Genomic DNA, 20,468 nt, shown 5'->3' with positions numbered 1-20,468 from the left:
TGGGAATTTCGTTGTTTCAATTTGTTGAATTTGTTGTTCAAGGTAAAAACACAAGTTATAGAGAATACTAGCCATAGCTTTCACTAACTGCCACCCGCTAGTACAAATGCTTGTAAAAACTAAGTAATGCTAATTAAGGCTTTTTAATGCTTCATAGCAAAAGTTTGGAAATGATTTGGAATAGTTAGAATAGAATGATTCTTCTCAGCATTTCCTTTGAGATATCAATGAATAAGCGCTAACATAAATGAAACATATTTTTTTTCTAAAAATGTGAATTACTTTTTACAAAGAATAAAATACGAATCTTAAAACATTCATTAGGAAAAGTGTCCAGGTAGAATCAATTACAGACAGTTACAGATACTAAACCAGTCAAAAGACATGCAGCTATATTTATTTCAACCAATTTGAAATATAAATGAAACATAGTGGAACCAAACAGCATAAGAAATGCTATGAGCCAGAAACATAACGAGCAGGAACCAAAAATTGACAGGTAACAACGTACTTAGGAGTTTTTCCAACGGTTTAACAAAGGATATCATGATCCAAAATTGTTTACATTAAGTGGATTAACCAGTAATCTAGGAGCTGTAACAGCGTTGTGTAAAGGATGGAAGATGATAAGACGTAACGTGGTAATAGTATCAGTAATATAAAGAGGCAATATTGATGAGCAGGAAGCAGGTATTAACAGGAAATAGCGTACATTCAGGATATTTTCCAACGGCATGATAAGGGATCTCATGGACAAAACTGTTTACATTAAAAAGATATGCCAGTTATCTTGCAGTTGTAACAGCAATATCGTGTAGAAGGACGGAAAATCATGACGTAACGTGGTAATAGTAGCAGTAACGAGGTAATATTGCGTCGTCAAGGTAAACAAATCTTCATTCATAAAAAGCGTAAAGGGAAAATAAGAAACATGAAATTAGATGATATATATGGTGAGTGTACTGAAATTTCCTCAAAAATGGTTCACAAAAGTTTCTTTCAATCTTTGATACCTGCCTGGTAAGTATCAACAAGAACACAGGTTAAACATAAAAGATTAATAAAACCAAGTCTTATAAAAGTACACAAAGAAAAAAATCCGAAAGTCAAAAGTGAATGCGTATAAGTATTTTGACTGCAGGAGGAGAGAGCTTGAATTTAAAAAAACTTCCAGAAACTTCTCCATTCCATTTCCTGCATGTTGACCAATCGGGCCAAATTCTACAAGCGGAATAGAATCTACTGTCGAAAGCTGAGTAAAATGCCCGCAGCGTCTGCTATTATAAAGAAAAAGTTTTTAGGCTGGCAACTGCCGTCCCGAAAAAAAAACCGAACATCTACGGAAGAGACTAACTACGGGTAGGCTTGAGCGACAAAACAAAACAAAACAAAACAAAACGCGCAAAATTTCGAGATTCCAGTCCAATATTCCTTACGCCTGAAGCTATAACTGCCTCCTCACTCGCTGCGCTCGTTGCGGTGGCAAAAATTAATGTATGTACATAGGCCTATGAGAAAAATGTCGACGTAAAAATCTCAATGTACAAGAAAAATCATGACAAAAATTATAGATAAAAATTAGGGCTAGAGAAAAGATATTGTAACAAAATACCTCAGAAAATGTAGAAAATATATATACATAGGAAATACTTACAAACTTTTGTCCAAGGACTATCCCTAAGTTCTTGAATGGTAAATGAATCTATCTTTGACGATTCCTCAGTATCAGAAAATCAGAAAACTTGTCTCACAGAAAAATTATCATAAAGCCTCTCACGGCTCTCATAAGTTCTTGTCTGATTTCAAAAATTCATAAAAAAGGCGTTGAAAAATGCTACTTTTAAAGATGTGTCAAACTAATTAAAAATGCCATAATTGCCATGGGACTTGTTACGTCACGCCATAGTCCATCAGTTGAAAATCAAAACAAATCAGTTATAAGCACAATCCAAAACATGAGCAAACTCAGCAATTTACTTTCTGCCATATTTCTTTGTCTGCATTTAATAATTAATCTGGCGATGGATCCATCCTGACTTTTTGCACTGGAGTTAGTTAATTCAGTGTAGTCCCAAAATTATTTGGCTGGAAGGTCAAGATGAAACAGAAATAATACTTCCCCAGAGTGTTGATGTTGTAATGAAACGAAATAAGGATGTATAATTTACCTGCTCTAACCCCAGTCTAAAGTGCAGCTGATCAAAAGGATTTGGCTTAATGTTTGAGTGATCAATCACAAGCCCTATGTAAGGACATTTCTGAGTATCGAGGTTCGTCTTCATTGTTGGCGACAGGTTGAAGATAAAAAGATAAGTAATGGTATACCTCGAAAGTCCAGGGCTAACCTGGTGTGTAAAAGCTAGGGGTGATTTTTTCTTTCTTCTTGCTGTTTTTCAATCAACAGGCCACTTCTGAGTATAAAACAACTCAGGTGGGTTGGGCTACCTTTGGCCTAGGCCCCGGGATCAGCAGTCTCTCACCGGTTCTTCGTTTTTTTCTTGTCTTTATGTTTTTGTTTTCTGTATCTCTGGAAACACAACGGTCTCAGCTATCCAAGGCCTTATTCACTTATTCTTATTCACTAATTCTTAATGGAGTGAATTTTTAATCTGCATTATCATTTTAGATTTTTCGGTCCTGTACCGATAGGTCTGGTTCTAAAGTGTAAATCAAAACAAAAGCCGCAAAGATGCGGATAAATATTTCCTCTGCAATTGTTTAAAGCAATAAAGAAGAATGAACAAGAATGCTTTTCCTTGATCCTACAAAAGTTTCTAAACTAAAGCAGCTTCCTTCAATATTGCCATATCGTGTAAATTTGACTAATCTGAAGTGTATTGTTTCTGCAGAAAATATTTATTCGAGTCGAGCCGAGTCGAGTCTACTAGAGACTCTCAACTCTCCACTCTCCACTCTCCACTCTCAACTCTCCACTCTCCACTCTCCACTCTCCACTCTCTCCACTCCTCTCCACTCTCCACTCTCCACTCTCCACTCTCCACTCTCCACTCTCCCACTCTCCACTCTCCACTCTCCACTCTCCACTCCCACCTCCACTCTCCACTCTCCCTCTCCACTCTCCACTCTCCACTCTCCACTTCTCCACTCCCACTCTCCACTCTCCACTCTCCACTCTCCACTCTCCACTCTCCACTCTCCACTCTCCACTCTCCACTCTCCACTCTCCACTCTCCACTCTCCACTCTCCACTCTCCACTCTCAACTCTCCACTCTCCACTCTCCACTCTCCACTCTCAACTCTCAACTCTCAACTCCCAGCTCCCAACTCTTAACTCGAGTGTCTTTTCATGTTTCCATAGAAACGGAAACTTCTCATGTACAAACTCACGAAATCTTCCTAACCTTGGAGGGTGTGAAAAAATGCCCCTTTTAACAAATATTTCTCTTAAGAGGTAGGGGAGGAGCGTTATCCATGATGATAATATATTTTTTTCCAAAAGTGAATTTTGAGTTCAAAAGTCTATAACTTGAGAACTATCGAACTAAATTTGAAAAAATCTATACAAAATTTTAAAAGTTTCTCTTTTTTCGTCACATTAAAATTTTTTTCTGCACAAATTCGCATTATTTCAGACACAGTTACATTCATGTACATTAATGACCTACCAGAGATCACAAAAACAGAAATGTTCCTGTTTGCCGACGATACAAAACTTATCGACGAAATAAATGGTGTATGAGATGCAGCTAGGTTACAGGATGACATTGATGCAATGGAAAGATGGTCAAAGGACTGGCTATTGAAATTCCATCCGGACAAGTGTCATGTATTAACGTTAGGAAAATTCTGGAATATCGTACATGCTCACCCATATACGATATGAGGGTCTGTATTAGAACATGTTGAACAAGAAAAATATCTTGGAGTGATAATCGATAGTGATCTAACCTTTGAAGCACATATATTCAGTAAAATCAAGAAAGCAAATTCAATCATCGGCTTGATCAGCAGGAGTTTCGAATTCCTTTTACCAGAAATGTTCCGAAAACTTTACATTGCGTTCGTCAGACCCCATCTGGAATACGCACAAGTAGTCTGGTCTCCAAAGCTGATCAAACATATCAATGCAATCGAGGGTGTCCAACGAAGAGCTACACGACTGGATAGCTGCTACAAGAACTACTCTTACGAAAATCGATTGCGGCTTCTCAACCTGCCAAGCCTAAAAACCAGACGACAAATCGGAGATATGGTAGAGGTGTTCAAAAATCTTCACGTTTACGATGAAACTTCAAGATCCTCAAATTTCGTTCTTCGCTCACGACCACGACGTCAACATAATTATGAGCTTCAAAGAAACTTTGCAGATGATGGCTTGAGGGGCTACCAAACCAATTCCCTCTTCTATAGAAGTGTCGAACCTTGGAATGGTCTTACAAATGACGTTGTTGAAGCACCATCAGTGGACGTCTTCAAAGAACGTCTAGTCAAGGAATGGAAGAAAAATTCTTGTTTCATAGAGGTCAATAGACCTGCGAAATACCTTAAGGGAACTTATTTTGGCGGGAACTAATTTTGGCGTGCAGCAAAAATCCTAAAAATTTCTAATTTTGGCGGGAACTTATTTTGGCGTATGACAGCGTAAATTTGTTCTATTTTGCCTTGTTTTGAGCAATTTTGATAGCAAGCTCGGTCGTTACTTGACCTCGGGCAAGATTTCTCAGTACAGCCCTCACTAACCGGTCATTATTGTATTATATGCAACGTTCACGTATTATTTGAACCGGATTTTCTTGTTTCAGGTGGATCTCATTACATTTCGGTGATTGTTCACCACTTCACAAACACGATTTACATTTTACATTCTCATCAATCTCACAATGAGAACGTCAAGGAACGTGCTCTCAACCATCTTGTAAATGTCGACGAATATGATATACGAGATATTGTTTTTCGCCAAAAGGAAGACACCCGTATTTCAATTTGCTATGCTTACGTCCGAGCCAAGCTAGCTTTACAAAGCTCTATTAACATCTCGTTGTTACCTGGCATGTGCGAAGATATTGATATTTTAAAAGAGAAGAACCTATACAAAATGGCCAGCTTGGTATTTATGATTCATAACAAAAATGATCCGCAGGTTTGAAATTGTTTCTTTTATCCTTTGCTATATTTATTCATGTTTTCAATCCCTTAGCTGTACTGGTATACAGTAGAATCTTGATGGTAAACCAACCGGGTTTGGGAGGATATTGCGCGGGAAAAATGAGCGTCGGAGTTAGGTTAGCGGGAAGGGAAAAAATGTCGGCGGTAGGGGTTGTTAATCAGTACCTTCTCTTCAAAATTTACTCGATCTCCTACGCAGCTCATTTTTCAACATACGTCGGCCTGCCAATATTTTTCGCTCTCTGACATGATTAATTAACTAGTTTGCTAGTCTACCACGAAAATAAAATAGTGCACGGTAAAGTAGTAACTTCTTTGCGTTTTCACTTAGAGACAAAACCTCATGAGCAAGTATGGTAAAAACTAGATTTTGACCGCCCAAACGGTTGCTTTCGTTGGAAAAAATGATATTATTTTTTTCATTTTTCATCTTCATTTTTGAAGTTTCCCACATTTCTTATATTGAAATTGTTCAGTTGGAGCTTATCTTTTCAACGAGTATAAAATCACTATATAATTCAAAAGCAGTCAAAAGCTTAAGCACAGAAAAAAATCGAAAAAATTCATGGTGACCTTTTGGGTGGATTTATGGTGGAAGAGCCATTTTTACACCCTTTTTTGAACCGTGAAAAGCCCAACCTCGTCCCCGTGTATCCCAGGTTTTATTTTTGTTACTGGTGGACGCCAGAGAATACCCTGGAACTGGCTTGTCGAGTTCCCCCTCTGAGAGGGGGAACAATACGTCATAAAATGATTTGAAGTTAGAAAAATGTACTACACTGCAATGGCTTCAAAATCAAAGAACAAATAAAATCTGACGTTTTCATTTTTGATTACGCAATTTTACTCGTAGACTAGACAGTATCTGGCGCCCATCAAAAAACGTCGAAAAAGCTGATAGTACGCTAGGAACGAGGTTGGCTGCAATCTCTGACACCGGGCAATTTTGAAAATGCACTAGCAGTTTCCACGGCAAATTTTCGAAATGGACTGATAGACTTCACAGAGGAATTCAAATAATGCACTGGTAGTAGTTTTCATGGATTTATTTTTGAAATGCACTGGTGGTAGATCTCACAGGTGAATTAAAATAATGCACTATTTAGCTTCCATGGGTCGTTTTTGGAAATGGGTGGATAGTTTTTAGAGGGTGAATATTTGAAATGTTTGGAAAGTCTTTTACCGGTTAAAATAAAATTAAATTTGAAAATTTTTACCTCGACTTAGGGTGAAATCACGATGGTCAAAGTGTTATTTTTCATTCTTTTCTTTACGTAATGTCACGAATGATACAGTATTCAAAATACAAATCTAGCAAATTAAAAATGCTGAATTTTTTCAACTGTGCGAAATATACCATTTTCATAGGGAATTTACGTTTTTTTAGACATTATTTTCTAGTAGAATCTAACGCGATGTTTATCTATATATTAATAGTGGTAGTCTGTATGTCATTTTGTTTTCTGTCTTTCTGTCTGTGCTACTTTCGTTTTCGCACCCAATGTTTTTGTTCTTCTAAAATATGACTTTTGCTTCTTGCTCCACAAATGTGTTAAATCAGATTCGCGCCGTTTCATAAAGACTTTGTTTTGATTGATAGATTAGACATCTTTCTTTTTTTTTGTTTTATGTTTTCGAATGCAATTAACGACCTTATTTGATTAGAGACATTCGAATTCTTTTCAAAACAAAAGAAAATCTTTTAAACAGAATCTGTTAACCTTTTGGACCCGAATGCCGTACATATACGTCCTTGAGACGTTCCGAATGCCGTACATATACGCAATTTGATAGGCATGTCTTTCTCGCGCAATATCTTTAATTGGCTTGCTTTCTGATCGTTGAAAAATAAAGAAAAAGAAAGTAGAGAGTCTAAGCTTTCCGTTGATATATAATGATGTAATGTTATGATCACGGTGTGAGTCAGCACTTTTCAAATAAAAACACTGATTCAAGATGGCAGACGGAAAAACACTGATTTTGGAGAAAAGTGAACAATGTTTGAAAAGCCCTTGTGACCAGTAGAATTGTTTTTGGATGCTAATTTTTGGTATATGGCTTCATGAGTAAGTATATATTGATAAAATAGTAAAGAAAGATTTTATAATTAACTTTCCCCCACTTTTTTTTGCATAGAAAGTGAAAAATGCCAAAAAAGTGACATTGTCGAAAAATGAGGAAAAAAGCATTGGTGTATGTAAAGCTACCATTTAAGTTAGAATACTTTAATTGAACTTGTACCCAACCTAAAAGCTGCAAAACTTAATTAGCTTTTCAGGGATAGTTTACTTTTTGCCAAAAGATTTCTAGTTCTTGAGTTATGGCAAATTTCCCAAACCCCGCGTTTTCTCAAAAAAAGTTGCGCGCAGACAGCGTGAAAATATTAAAAACAGCGCGCTGGAAAGGTTAAAGAAAAGAACAAATATTAAATAAAACATATCACAAGACAAGTTTGTTAGAATAACAGCAACATTAAAAATACATTCCAAAGGCGGTAAAAACTAGAGTTCTTTCTTCGTAAAAAGCATCTACAGGGTGTCCCTAATTAAAGTATCGAGTTTGAACATGCGATTGAGTAGAAAAGTTTGTGTGTGTTATCGCTAAAATATAAGAACGTTCTCCATCACACAGGCTTATTACAAAAGGTAGTTACAACGTATAAATTAATCGTAATGACAAAGAAAAAAGAGGGAGAGCTTAAAATACAATTTTGTGAACACGCACATAAAACTTTCTACTCAATCGCTTGTTCAAACTCGATACTTTAATTAGGGACACCCTGTATGTCGATAATTATTTTGCTGTAAATCTAAGTCATTATTGAATTTGAAAAGTTATCGAAGTTATAACGAAGTTATTTTATAAAAAACAACATAAAATTGCGCTGTCACGCTTTTTTGTCTGCGTGTCCTAGCTGCCTTTCGGGGGGGACTATAGTTGCAAGCTGACTTTCGACCCTGCCCCTCGGACCCTTAGAAGAATAAAGAGGAGAAGAAACAAGGGAAATTGTGTGAATTTTAATTCACTTTTTGGAACTAATTTGACCAAATTTCTATCTTTCTGGGGGTAAAAAGTTGAAATTTTCCTATTTTTCCGATTCTTAGTGGGACTGAAGTTTGATTTTCCAATTTTTCAAACTGCCATGTTTCAAAAAAGGCACCTTTAAGGCCGGCACATACCCATACCCTTCTCTTGCCTAAGTACCCCCCCCCCCCACCTCGGGCTGCCTTTTTTCGACGAATCTCGTGTCATGTCTATTATTTCACTCCGCTTATCTTGGCATCAAAGTTTTCCTAAACGTCACGAACTACGGCAAATATAATAACGCAAGCGAGGCGAGAAAAAAATCTAATTGCAGAGCCGTCTCAGACGTCTGGTCGCCGGTATGGTGTAATTTGGGAATGACGCCCTTTCTGCTTTCTGATCATTTTTGTCACAAAAATCTTTTTCAAAATATGGTTAAAAGATACGTCACCCGGGAGGGATAGAGTCAAACTTTTAATGAGAATTCTTCCCTTTAATTTTGATTTCATCGTGCTTGTCTTCTCTTGCTTATAAATCAAGTTTTTCCAAACCTTTCTTTTTGAAAATCAATATTATTATAGAACAATAAATTTAAAATTGTTCTCGTCTACGTATAAATGCATGGATCCCGGCTTGAAGGTTGAAGTGAGGGGGCCACATGTAGGAGTGAAATGTTGGGCAACGGACAAAACTTTTGAATTTTGAGGGGTTCAAAGTGCTATTTTAGGGCCCATTTAGAGTCAGTTTTAAAATAATTCATGTAACAACTAGACGGTTCCCGTCGTCGCAAACGCCGGTTAACGGTTTTGCTTGCACATCAAAAGCCTTTAAAATACTATAATGTGGGTTAATTCCTGACATCGTTTTGGCTTAAAATGCCGAATAAAATAATAAAAATTATACTTCTAAACTTTCTACATTAGTCAAAATTTTATGTCTGTAAGCCTCGATGATATGTCTTTTTAAGATAACGGAAGTTTGTGTTCAATGAAATGCCATAGTGACCCTGTCAAAATTATCGAGAGTACCCGTCGTTGCAGACGCCCAAAGGTGGCTGAGGTGGTGAGAGGGTTGCTTCTAGGAAAGAAAAAGCCTTAGTTGTGAAGGAGAGGCTCACGCTTTGCGATTGAGCACTGAAGGTTTTCCCATTTGTTGGCTTCACATGCGGACAGCTTAAGACCGGTGCATATGCATTGCAACCAACATTGAAACCTTTTTAAATAATGTTAGACGAAGTTTAATCATCAAACAACAATGTTGGATTTTGTTGCGTGTGTTGATATAAAATAATTCGAAATCGTGCAACAAAAATGCCACACCTTTTTATTTGAAACTTCGTGACGTCGCAGTACTTTTTCATGAAATTGACGTCAGAACTTTTTTCGTTTACAAATAGCAGTGTAGAGTCTTCTCTAATCCGAGTTTTCTACGCTTGTCAAACTTAGCGCGAGACTTTTTGTATCGAAGGAGGATAGGTTTTCCAGCCGCGGCGTTCAAATTTTAGAAACCTTAATATGTTACTGGGCTAGCGTTACAGAAATTTTTCATAAACTCAATTAAAGTCTATTCACGATAAGTGTGCACTCTTTTTTCTTTTACCTATAACTTTTGAAGGAATTCTTCAATCTTTATAAATTTGGTATCATTGGAAAGATATTAGTGAGTGGAACAATTTGAAATAAAAAAATCTTTAAAAAGATTCTAAAAATGAAGATGAAAATGAAGAAGAAAAAAATGAAGATCTTGTAGAGAAGTGCTATAACTTTCATTTTCACTAGAGAGATTCATTGATCTTAGGAGATAATCACTGTGAAGAAATTTTATTAGAATATTTATTCAATATAAAGTTATGATACAAAGTTCATAAGTGATTGACCCCCAAAAACAGCAAAAAACTGCAGAAAACAGGGTTTTTAGACTTCAATCAGCTTCTAACTTTGTTTGATATCTTTTGACTGAATGATTATTTTAGAGAATTTTTTTCACAGTGATGACGTTCGATGATTAAGGATTCACTTCAGTGAAAATGAAAGTTATAGCACTTTTCTACAAGATCTTCATTTTTTTCTTCTTCATTTTCATCTTCATTTTTAGAATCTTTTTAAAGATTTTTTTATTTCAAATTGTTCCACTCACTAATATCTTTCCAATGATACCAAATTTATAAAGATTGAAGAATTCCTTCAAAAGTTATTGGTAAATGAAAAAAGAGTGCACACTTATCGTGAATAGACTTTAATATAGAAGGTTTTCAAAATAGCTTTTCTTGGTAAAAAGTGAGGGGCCATGACCCCTTGCCCCCCCCCCCCCCCGCCGCCCGTTGACGGGACCCATAAAAACGATTTCAAAAATGTGCAAAGAAGCTTTTTTACAACGAATTTTATTTTTAACGAAATTTCAAACATTTTAAGTATAAGCATGTTAGCATTTTATTCGATTTGTTTCCAAAAATTTGGACTTATTTTACGCTTGGTGTTAAAAAGCCAGCAAAATTTCAAGTTGCCAAACCAATTTGCTTTTTAATTGGCTAAAAGTTGCTTATCAGTCAGCGCCAGCCAATCAAAAAGTGATTTGGTTTGTCGAAACAATTAATCGGTAAACAATGTATTATTTAGTATATTTTGTAACCATAGGAACAAATGGAAGAAAACAAAGAAATGATCGAGGAATTCATTACACGCTCTGTCAATGACACAAAGCTTCATTTGGATGAAGTTCTCTCCAAAATTGAAAAGTATTTTGATAGCAATGTTCTCACAAATTCAGAAAAAAACTTCATCAGAGAAGAATACACAACAAGTGTACTAGAAATGTTTCTTCGACATCTCCAGCAAGGCATCGAATCTGTAAACGTGAATTCGATCAAGAAATGGAGACGTAAATCATTTGGCGTCAATAAACAAATGATGATCACTTTTCAGGACGTCAAAGGAATCCAACTCATTAAACATTGCTGGTCGGGCAAAATCTTTTCGAAAAAGAACGAAGCAGATTTATTAACACGGCTGTCTTTGATATGTGAGCTACACCTTAGCAAATTTATTACTTCGCTTCAACAAGACTGTCAACGGTTTTTACTCAAATTTCAAAACTTCCTAAAGGAGCAATACGATTATAAATTAGGAGAGATGTATGAAGTTCAAATTAACAGCCGAGGGTTAAGAGAAGGCTGTTTATACTCTTGGCTTAGTAACAATGCTCAGAGCACATTGGAAATTGACGAAATGGATTTTGTAAAGTCCATGGATGCGGCTGAGGGGACTGAGACGAGCGAATGGTTCATTCAACAAATGTATCATCACATTCACCTATTCAATACACAAATCAAATGTGACCTAACAGAAAGACATCTATCCATCGTCAAGGAATATATTGGCATAAGTGAAGTCGTTACGGCTATCCAAAGTTTTGACGGTCAATATGACGAGCTTGTTGTTGTTTCTTCATGTTACCTTGTTGTGGACGCGAATCTCGTTCTTCCGGGGATCAATCTTATTATTTTGGCGGATGAGATAAAAGTGCAAGATTATGATGCATCAAAATCATCTTTTAGGTTTGATTTATCCGGTGCAGACGGTGTGGACAAGTGGGATGGGAAGAAAGCTAAGGAAGGAAAGGATTATGGTATGAACACAAACTTTGAAAAAATAACATCTCTTTCCCTATTAAAGATTTCAAATGATAGGATAGTCTTAGGATAATCTTAGGGGCATGGCAGGAAATTGCGATGAACTCACATCAAGCAAAAAGACCATTAAATGGGAAGCTTGAGCTTTAGGCCATGTTCACACGTGACGGTTCCGTATTGTTCCGGAACCAAATGAAGCTGTTCTATTGGTCAATTTTCGAACTAGCGTCACTTTTGAGCGTCACTTTTAACCAATGGAATAGCTTCTTTCGTTTCGGAACAATACGGATTCTGGGTGACCTTTATTACTTTCTTTGAATTCTTTCATTTTTATTTTTGTTGTAGGAGATGATGGCAGTGCTGGTGGAAATGGAGAGAATGGTCAAAGTGGAGGGAATGTTTACATCAAAACAAACAGCCTGGTGAATGGCGAATCTCTGAGAATTATTTCCAACGGTGGTAACGGTTCTAATGGTCAAGATGGTGGCGATGGGAAGAATGGGAGACAAGGAGAAGATGGAAGTGGACTCACCAAGGCATGCTTTGAAAGGGAGTTTCCTTCGATTGCAAGATATGCTGGCTATAAATCAGGAAACGCAAGAAGAGAAATTGACAAACGTTTGAAACAAACGACGACAAAGCATTCTACTTTCAGAGGATTAAACTTTCACACGGAAGGCAAAATTGAGATTGATGAAAATGATCATGAAATAATTGTTTGTCTCTATTTTTGGTTGCCGAATCGGTACAGCTACCTTATGGTGAAGGGGAACCCTGGTACAAAAGGGACAAGCGGTGGTGATGGTGGACAATGTGGCCTCCAAGGATCCGGTGGATACGCTGGAAAAATTGACATCAGTTGGCCCAATAAAAAGAAGAAAGGTTGGCCAAAAGAGGAAGCCACTAGAGGGGGAGACGGAACTGCTGGCAAAGATGGTCGCGGAGGGAAAGGTGGACGTAACGGAATCCATGGTCCTGATAATCTTCGCATCGAAATGACATCTAAACAAGACATAATTTATTATCATGGGAATTTATTAATCAAATATTCTACCAATGCGACAAATGAATCGGTGTATTGCTGTTATCATGAGAAATATGCTTCTTGTGAAATCCACGAGACACCAACACATTCTTACGAATCAGATGGAATCAAAGGAAAAATAAAGAGGAGAGAAAAACAACAACAAGTCCGTCGAAATGCACCCGTTGATAAGGAACAAATGGCCCAGTTACATCAAGAGATCATTAAAGAGAGGAACGAAGAGATGGATTTCTTTGATCAATCTTTTGATTCTTCATTCGTTGGTGAATGGAATGTGAATGTAGTGCACCAAGAAGACAAGAATATACTTGCTAATTTCCAATCGGATGCAGCATTTACCAATCTTCATCCTGGCAAAAACAAATTGCAAAAAATCAAATCAACCACTAGAAAGAATAGCTCAAAGGGAACAGCTAAAGATGTCACAGAACAGATCAATGAATTCATGAAGCTATCAGTGGATAAGTATCCGAGTATTCCTGTGGTGATTAAAACTGTGGTGGATTCGCAAAACAATTCAACAAGTTCAATTGAGTTTGTCACATATCTGGAACAGATCTTTGAATGTGCAGAATTTTTGGAATGTACTGACAACTTTCTTCGTGACTTCTTCGTCAACGTCAAAGGCAATGTTTTCAATATTGACAACAATGATGTAATCGAATGCTTCAATTTTATCAATCATTTTAAAGAAGAAGATCAAGAAAGTTTCTTTAACGTCAAAGAGGAGGAGAGCAGATTCAGTGTTAGACCGATCTTTTCAAAGAAGGATGAAACAACACGAAATAAAGATGTACTCCACCAAAGAGGATTGCTTTATCATTTGGATGATATTCTTGAAACATTGTTTCAACGTGAGAAGTTGATCACAATTCGCCAAACAAGGGAAAAGCTGGATAAAATGATCATTAAGTGGTTAAAAAGATGGATGAAAGAAAGTAAGAAGCACGACAAATTGATTGATAAAAAGATTCGAAATTCATATTGCCAATTACTTTCGAGGATGATGGACACCAACATGGATGATGTGGATGATTGCGATTTGGACGTCCAACAGCAACAAGTTCTCTTTGAATTCAATGAGGTTTTGGATGAAACAGATGAGATGTATAAAGTGCTCACAAACACCAAGCTGGCAGGGTTCTTCGAGCGTTTCCATAGAGACCAAGAAAAAGAAAGAAGTGAGAACGATGGAGATACTGTAGATGATGTAGAATTTCAAGAACCACGTGAAGTTGCTGAGAACAGTAACCATAGCGACAGGACAATAGAACAATCTGATCAATATTCTGATGAAGGGATTGAAACATCAAATGATCTCGCCATCTTTAAGCAAATCGAACAGCTCTGTATGGATCTTGAAAAGGTAAACGGTGTTACCTCTACTTTAGCAACTTATATTCAACAGCTTCAATTTTTGAAGATAAATCAATGTGACGTATTGATTCTTCTAAAGGCCCTATTGTACCGTTTAAAGAATGGCGAATTGGTCGGTAACCAGGAAACCATCAAATGGTTCATTTTGTTTACGTTTGATTATGTAGATGTGTATGATATCAACGACATACTTCTTTTGGTCTATGCACACCCTGTCAAAGCATGGGCTCGTGAAATTCTCACACTCCAACTTCAAAATCGTTTGGATATGTCTCTACTTGAGGAGTTCCAATTCAAGTGCAATACACTTCGTCCAATCACCAATCAACCAGCAATGATATGGGTTAATCAACGATTGCAAGACCAAGGTGAAGACGAAAAAGTGACTTGTGAAGATATCGACACTATCTTGAAATTATGCGAAGACATTGAGATTGATCAAGAATTGAAACATCGGATGCAGAACAATACTCTTTCCACATGGCCTAACCATCTTCAATGGCTGGCAATGGTCAAACATCTAGAAAAGCTAAACGTGGTTTGGAAAAACGACAGCCAAGAACTGAACGCCCTTTATCATTTGACAGAGCTGAGGAATACCTATGGTCACCAGCTGCCTGACATGATGATCAACTTATTGAGCACCTTTTCAAACATAGGTTGCTATGCTCTACTAAGAATGCTCCAAAATTTTGTCAACGGTTACTGGATTTTAGATAAAGACGTCTTTGAAGAAAAATCTACTTCCTTCCATCAATGGATGGACTTTTTGACCGATAAATTTGACACTTTCAAAGATAAAGAGAGAAGTTTGGATGATTTGACTGAACTGATAAAAAATGACACCAACACATCAATGAACAAAGATTACTTAGATATTGCTAAAAGAAATGTGCTCGAATGGGACCAATTGGATCTCCAGGTCTCGAACCAACCAAGGATGCAACAAGCATCAATGAAGCCTGTTCTTGGAAAAAGATTTAACAAATCAGGAGACTTGAAAACTGGTCTACACGCAATGTCGGAAGCCTTTCTTGAGTTATCATTCAACAAGCAATACAGAAGATCATCATACTCTAACAAAACACCAGACATCAAAAGACTTGCCGAAATTAACATGGCTGTCAAAGAAATCTATGATTTCGAACTCCGATATACACAGAAATTAGCTGTCATGTTATTTTTGATTTCAGAGAAACATCACAAAGGCATGTTGCAGCAACTGTCGACCGGTGAGGGCAAATCCATCATCATAGCTGTATTGAGTATTTACTATGCTCTTTCTGGACAAAATGTGGACATCATCACCAGTTCACCTGTGTTAGCGAAAAGAGATGCAAAGGAGAATGAACGTTTGTACAGTTTATTTAACATCAGTGTTGGCCATAATTGTGATGAATCGCTTGAACAACGGAAAAATGTTTATGCCAAGAAGCAAGTCATCTATGGTGAAATTGGTGCATTTCAAAGGGATATTCTTCTCGATGAATTTTATGACCAAGAAGTGGGAGTTGGAAGCAGAAAGAACGGGATTGTCATTGTTGATGAAGTGGATAGCATGCTTCTTGATAAAGGGCAAAACGTCCTCTATCTCTCTCATAATATTCCAGGATTGGAGAATCTGGAGGACTTGTATGTTTCCATTTGGAACTTTGTGCATGCTGAGTGTGTGATTGGTTCGGAGGAGGATATTCAACAAATCATGGAATGTATTCGATCTTCGATGAATGAACGAATCCTGGTGAAAAATGTAGAAAAGATTGTTGGCAAAGATTGCGTGGAAGAAATTTGGAATCTGCTCATAAGGAGGAATGTTATCAAGGAAGACGGTAGTATTATAGATGTGGACCAACTCAAATCTGGACATCTTGAGGACAACAAAATACAAATCGTTAGTGAGCTCACCAAAGAGCAGAAAGTGATGTTGATCAAGCAAATGAAAGATGTGGTCCGACGCGGAACAGATTTATACATACCCTCATATCTCAAAGATTTTGTGGACCTGCATCTCCATGATTGGGTTTCCAATGCATTTTCAGCGCGTTTCATGGCACAAAATGATCATTATATCATTGATGTAGATCGCAGTGAGGGAAAAAACACTTTCCACGATAATAATATCATCATAATTGACAAAGATACTGGTATGGAACAATATAATTCCCAATGGAGCCAAGGTCTTCACCAATTCCTTCAATTGAAACATTGTTGTCGAATCTCCTTCGAAAGTCTCAAAGCAGTATTCATGTCGAACGTGTCATTCTTTCGTAAATACAATGACAAAATCTTTGGCTTGACAGGCACCTTAGGATCAGAGGTAGACCGCGATTTACTGAAGGAAATTTATTCTGTTGAATACGCAACTATCCCATCATTTAAACCATCAAAATTTAAAGAATATCCAAGTATGGCTTTCACGAATGAAGACCAATGGTTGGACTCAATCGAAAGATCGATGCTGGAGAAAAAGCTTCAACAACGACCTGTGTTGATTATTTGCGATTCAGTGAAATATGCCGATAAAATCTCCAAACACCTCCTAAAAAAGACACCTGAATTAGAAGTGTACAAGCACAGTTACGAAAATTTCAAATCCAACGAAACAGAGATTACAGCTTGTAAAATCATGGTTGCAACAAACCTTGCTGGTCGCGGGACTGATTTGAAAATCGGTCAAAATATGAGTAACAAGGGTGGATTACATGTCATTATTTCATACATGCCAAAGAACTTGCGAGTTGAGCAACAAGCTTTTGGGAGGGCTGCAAGGAAAGGACAAAATGGAAGTGGTGAAATTATTTGTTTGAGCGAACAATGTGATCAAGTAGATGGCGAGAGCGACATTTCTTGTATTTTGAGAGCTATAGATATGAAAATTGATCGACAAGAAGAAGAAGGTGTTCGGGTTAGTTCCATCAAAAGGAAATATGAAAATGTTACACAACACGAAGAGAAACATTTCGAGAAATTTACCAAGGCGTACAGAGGCTTAAAGAGACACTTGAACACGACCAAAACGATCGAAAATGAAGAAAAGACTATCGTGCTACAAAGTTGTTTGGATAATTGGGCATTTTGGCTAGACGAGATTGTTTCTAAAGGATCAAATCAAGATGAAAAGAGTCTGGGACAAGCCATAAAGTATGCTAAAATCGACCAATTTCTGAGACCCATGCAGAATCGTACTGCTTCCTACGAACATTTAATAAAAAACCCTGCAGGCCGTATAAAACTTGCACAGCATTTGCTATCAAAGAAAAAATATGATGATGCTGAATGCATCCTTAATAACTTAATTGAGAGGGATCGACATTTTTCAGAAATTGCACTATACTACAAATGTTATGGCGATATTTGTAAGAATGGAAGAGAAGAATGGGTTAAAGTGAAGGAGAACCTCAAAGAAGTTTTGCGTATGGTAGAGGAGAAGATTGAACGCATTTCATCCAACTCAGCCATCATAACAGCCATCAGTAAAGTGTATCAGAACCAGAAATTCACTTTCTTAAAATGTGAAGGTTATAAAGAACAAAAACAACAGGTTATCCAAGTCTTCAATACCATGATTACATCTATTATTGACATCTTAGGACATGAGGCAACCGCTATGAAATTTTCCACTGAGTTGAGTATCGAATTTCCACAGGCTTTGAAACTATTTCAGCTTTTGAAGAATAATGACATATTGTCCAGCGCTGTCATCAAGCAACTACCTCATGGACAATATAAAAAGTTGCTGCAAGAGAAATACGCATTGTATTACAAAGATATTGAAAACTTCATTTCTACCAAATTGTATCCGTCGAAGTTTGATTTACTCGCTTGTTTCAACGCAAATTGTAGAGGTTATGTTCCATTCGACGTACGTGATTTGAAACAAGTGTTGCCTTCCAGCGAAGAGTTTTGGGATGTTATGTCCGACGCAAACATTATCTCGAATATAAAAGAATATGCTTTAGTGGAACCGTCACAACTCAAAGAGAAAGATGGCGGCTGGGTGGAAATTCCAAGAGATGTGAGGTCAAGAATGGAGCTTGAGCATCAACGCTTGTTTCAAGAACCAAAGCAATCGAAGAATGTCATCTTTATGCATGAGAATTTGAAAGAACAAATGTCTGATGGATCTTTGCTTATGGTCCCTGTTGACGTCTTTTATGATGAAAAGTTTGATTTCGTTGATCGTAAAGAACTATTGGAACAAGCAGGGATCAAAATCACCAGGACTGCGATATTAATGGAAGACTGCTACTTAAACAGAATGAAAAAATACGATAACCTTCACCATTCTTCTTTCACTATCATCAACGGATTCACCAGACAGATGTCCAATGAAGTATTTGAAGATTTGGTCCAGAATCAAGTCGTTGAAAGACACACCGGTGATTTACTAGTACCAACCATTGATAGATCCATTGTGAAATTGACGAAACATATTGAATATGAAGCCGAGGTAATGGGTGTACTGGAAAAGAACTTTCAATATCGATTGGCGTTGAACACCATCAAATCTGGTGGTAGAGTCTTATTGGAGGATTCACCTCATCTCTTACTGGAAGGTGATCTGGAGTCCTTTGGTATAATCGAAAAGTGTAAAGTTCATCCTTCAACCGACTTTGAAAGTATCATCAAAAATCATTACAAAGTTGACTTGACATCAGAAGCAAAGGACTATGCCACTGACTCTCTACTTTATGCTTTGAACGTACCCAAGAACGAAGAGCTAAAGAAAATCAAGCAGAAAAAAAAACAACTGACGCATAGTTTAATCTCGTGCATCGATGGTTGGAAAGCTAGCGTTGATAAACTTGAAGACATTGATGGTGGATTGATTGAAATCACCTCTATGTTTCCTGAAGATGTTAAATACCAAATGAAAAATGACCTCAGTGTAATCTTGAACAGCGGCTTTACTCACACCATCAAACTTGGAGAGCGGAAAAGGACTTTCTGGTTCAAAGCAAGGATAGCAGCCATTATCTTGCTTGCTTTGGTACAAATTGTTGTGGCAATTGTTATCGAGGTCTGCTCAGCTGGTGCCATGACGTTTGTCGCTTCTGGTTTTATGAGTGAAGGTGTCAGCGATCTGATGTTTGCCATAGAAGCTGCTGCCACTGGATACTGCACTTGGAAAGCCTACAAAATGCACAAGATCTTCAGTGTTGCTGTTACAGTCGTCTCATGTGGTTTGGGAGCTTACTGGGCAAAAGGTGCAAAATGCAATAAATATGGTTTTAAATTGAGCGGTGAATATTATAAGCATTTGTCCGGTGAAGCGCTTCTGAAAGAGTTTACCAATCAAAAGATTTTAAAAGCTGCTGGTTGCCGTATCGGAAAGAAAGTATTGGAAGCTATAGCTTTGAGTTTGACAAATGTTGCAATTGATCGTTTGGTGAAGGATGCAGTGATGTCGGCAACCAAGAATGTCATCAATACTTGCATTAGTGACGTTGAAAAGGAAGTCGATGGAAATAAAAGACTGAAGAATGTTGTGAATGCCCTTTGCAAAAAAGTTGGTCCTGAAAGAGCTGGTCAAATTATTGAACAAACCAACTCTATGATGAAAGAGGAAGAACAAAATGGAATCCATCAACTCATTATCAAGTTTGCCACGATAGCAGCAAGTGGTGTTGCTCGAGGTTTCGGTCAAGCTGCTAAAAAGTTGAGCATATCCGGTGGAAGTAATGCAAAAGCTATTGGTCAAATTTCCACTATCATTGGTAAAGTAATGAAACATGCTGGAACTGCCAAGTCTTTATTGGCCATAAAAAATCAAGCTAGCAATTATATTGAAAAGCTTGGCTCAAAGATTGAAGAACGCTTACAGTATGAACTAGAAACAGCCTCTCCTGAATTAAAAGAACAACAAATAAAGGATTTTCAATTCAGAACATGCAAACAAATCAAAGCAGAATTGACAAATGAAATCAACCAAATATTATGGCATGAGCTCCTTCGTCCAGCTATTCAATCAACTGCTCACAATGCTGTCCACTCATTTGGAAAATTTATACAAAATCAATATCAGAATTACCAAGAAGGGCTATTGCAGAAGGATTTAGAAACGATCGTTCAACAAAACAAAAAGAGGAAATTGAGAGAAGGGATTATCGAAGAGGAATCTGAGTCCGCTTATAACAAAGAAGAGATTGACCAAATGATAAAGGTATATAGAGTGAAAACATTTGTTTGGCGTTTAACCCTTCAGGCACGGAAGACGACTTTTGGCGTTCCAAAATGGGCAAAATACCTGTCCCCGTCGCTAGGCC

General features: G+C 37.3%; 1 protein-coding gene across 1 annotated transcript in view; it reads left to right on the top strand.

Moving 5' to 3' along the window:
- The window catches only part of LOC136813074 (uncharacterized), a 48,391-nt gene that overhangs the window by 7,532 nt on the left and 20,391 nt on the right, over positions 1–20,468 (top strand). The window contains exons 4-6 of the mRNA XM_067069601.1: positions 4,765–5,102; positions 10,786–11,776; positions 12,126–20,365. Coding sequence (XP_066925702.1) covers positions 4,765–5,102; positions 10,786–11,776; positions 12,126–20,365 — 9,569 coding nt within the window. The remainder of the gene's footprint in view (positions 1–4,764; positions 5,103–10,785; positions 11,777–12,125; positions 20,366–20,468) is intronic.

The sequence above is a fragment of the Clytia hemisphaerica genome, unplaced genomic scaffold, assembly GCF_902728285.1.
Source record: "Clytia hemisphaerica strain Z4C2 unplaced genomic scaffold, Clytia hemisphaerica genome assembly, whole genome shotgun sequence".
Lineage (NCBI taxonomy): Eukaryota > Metazoa > Cnidaria > Hydrozoa > Leptothecata > Clytiidae > Clytia > Clytia hemisphaerica.
This window is presented reverse-complemented; position numbering and strand designations above follow the sequence as displayed.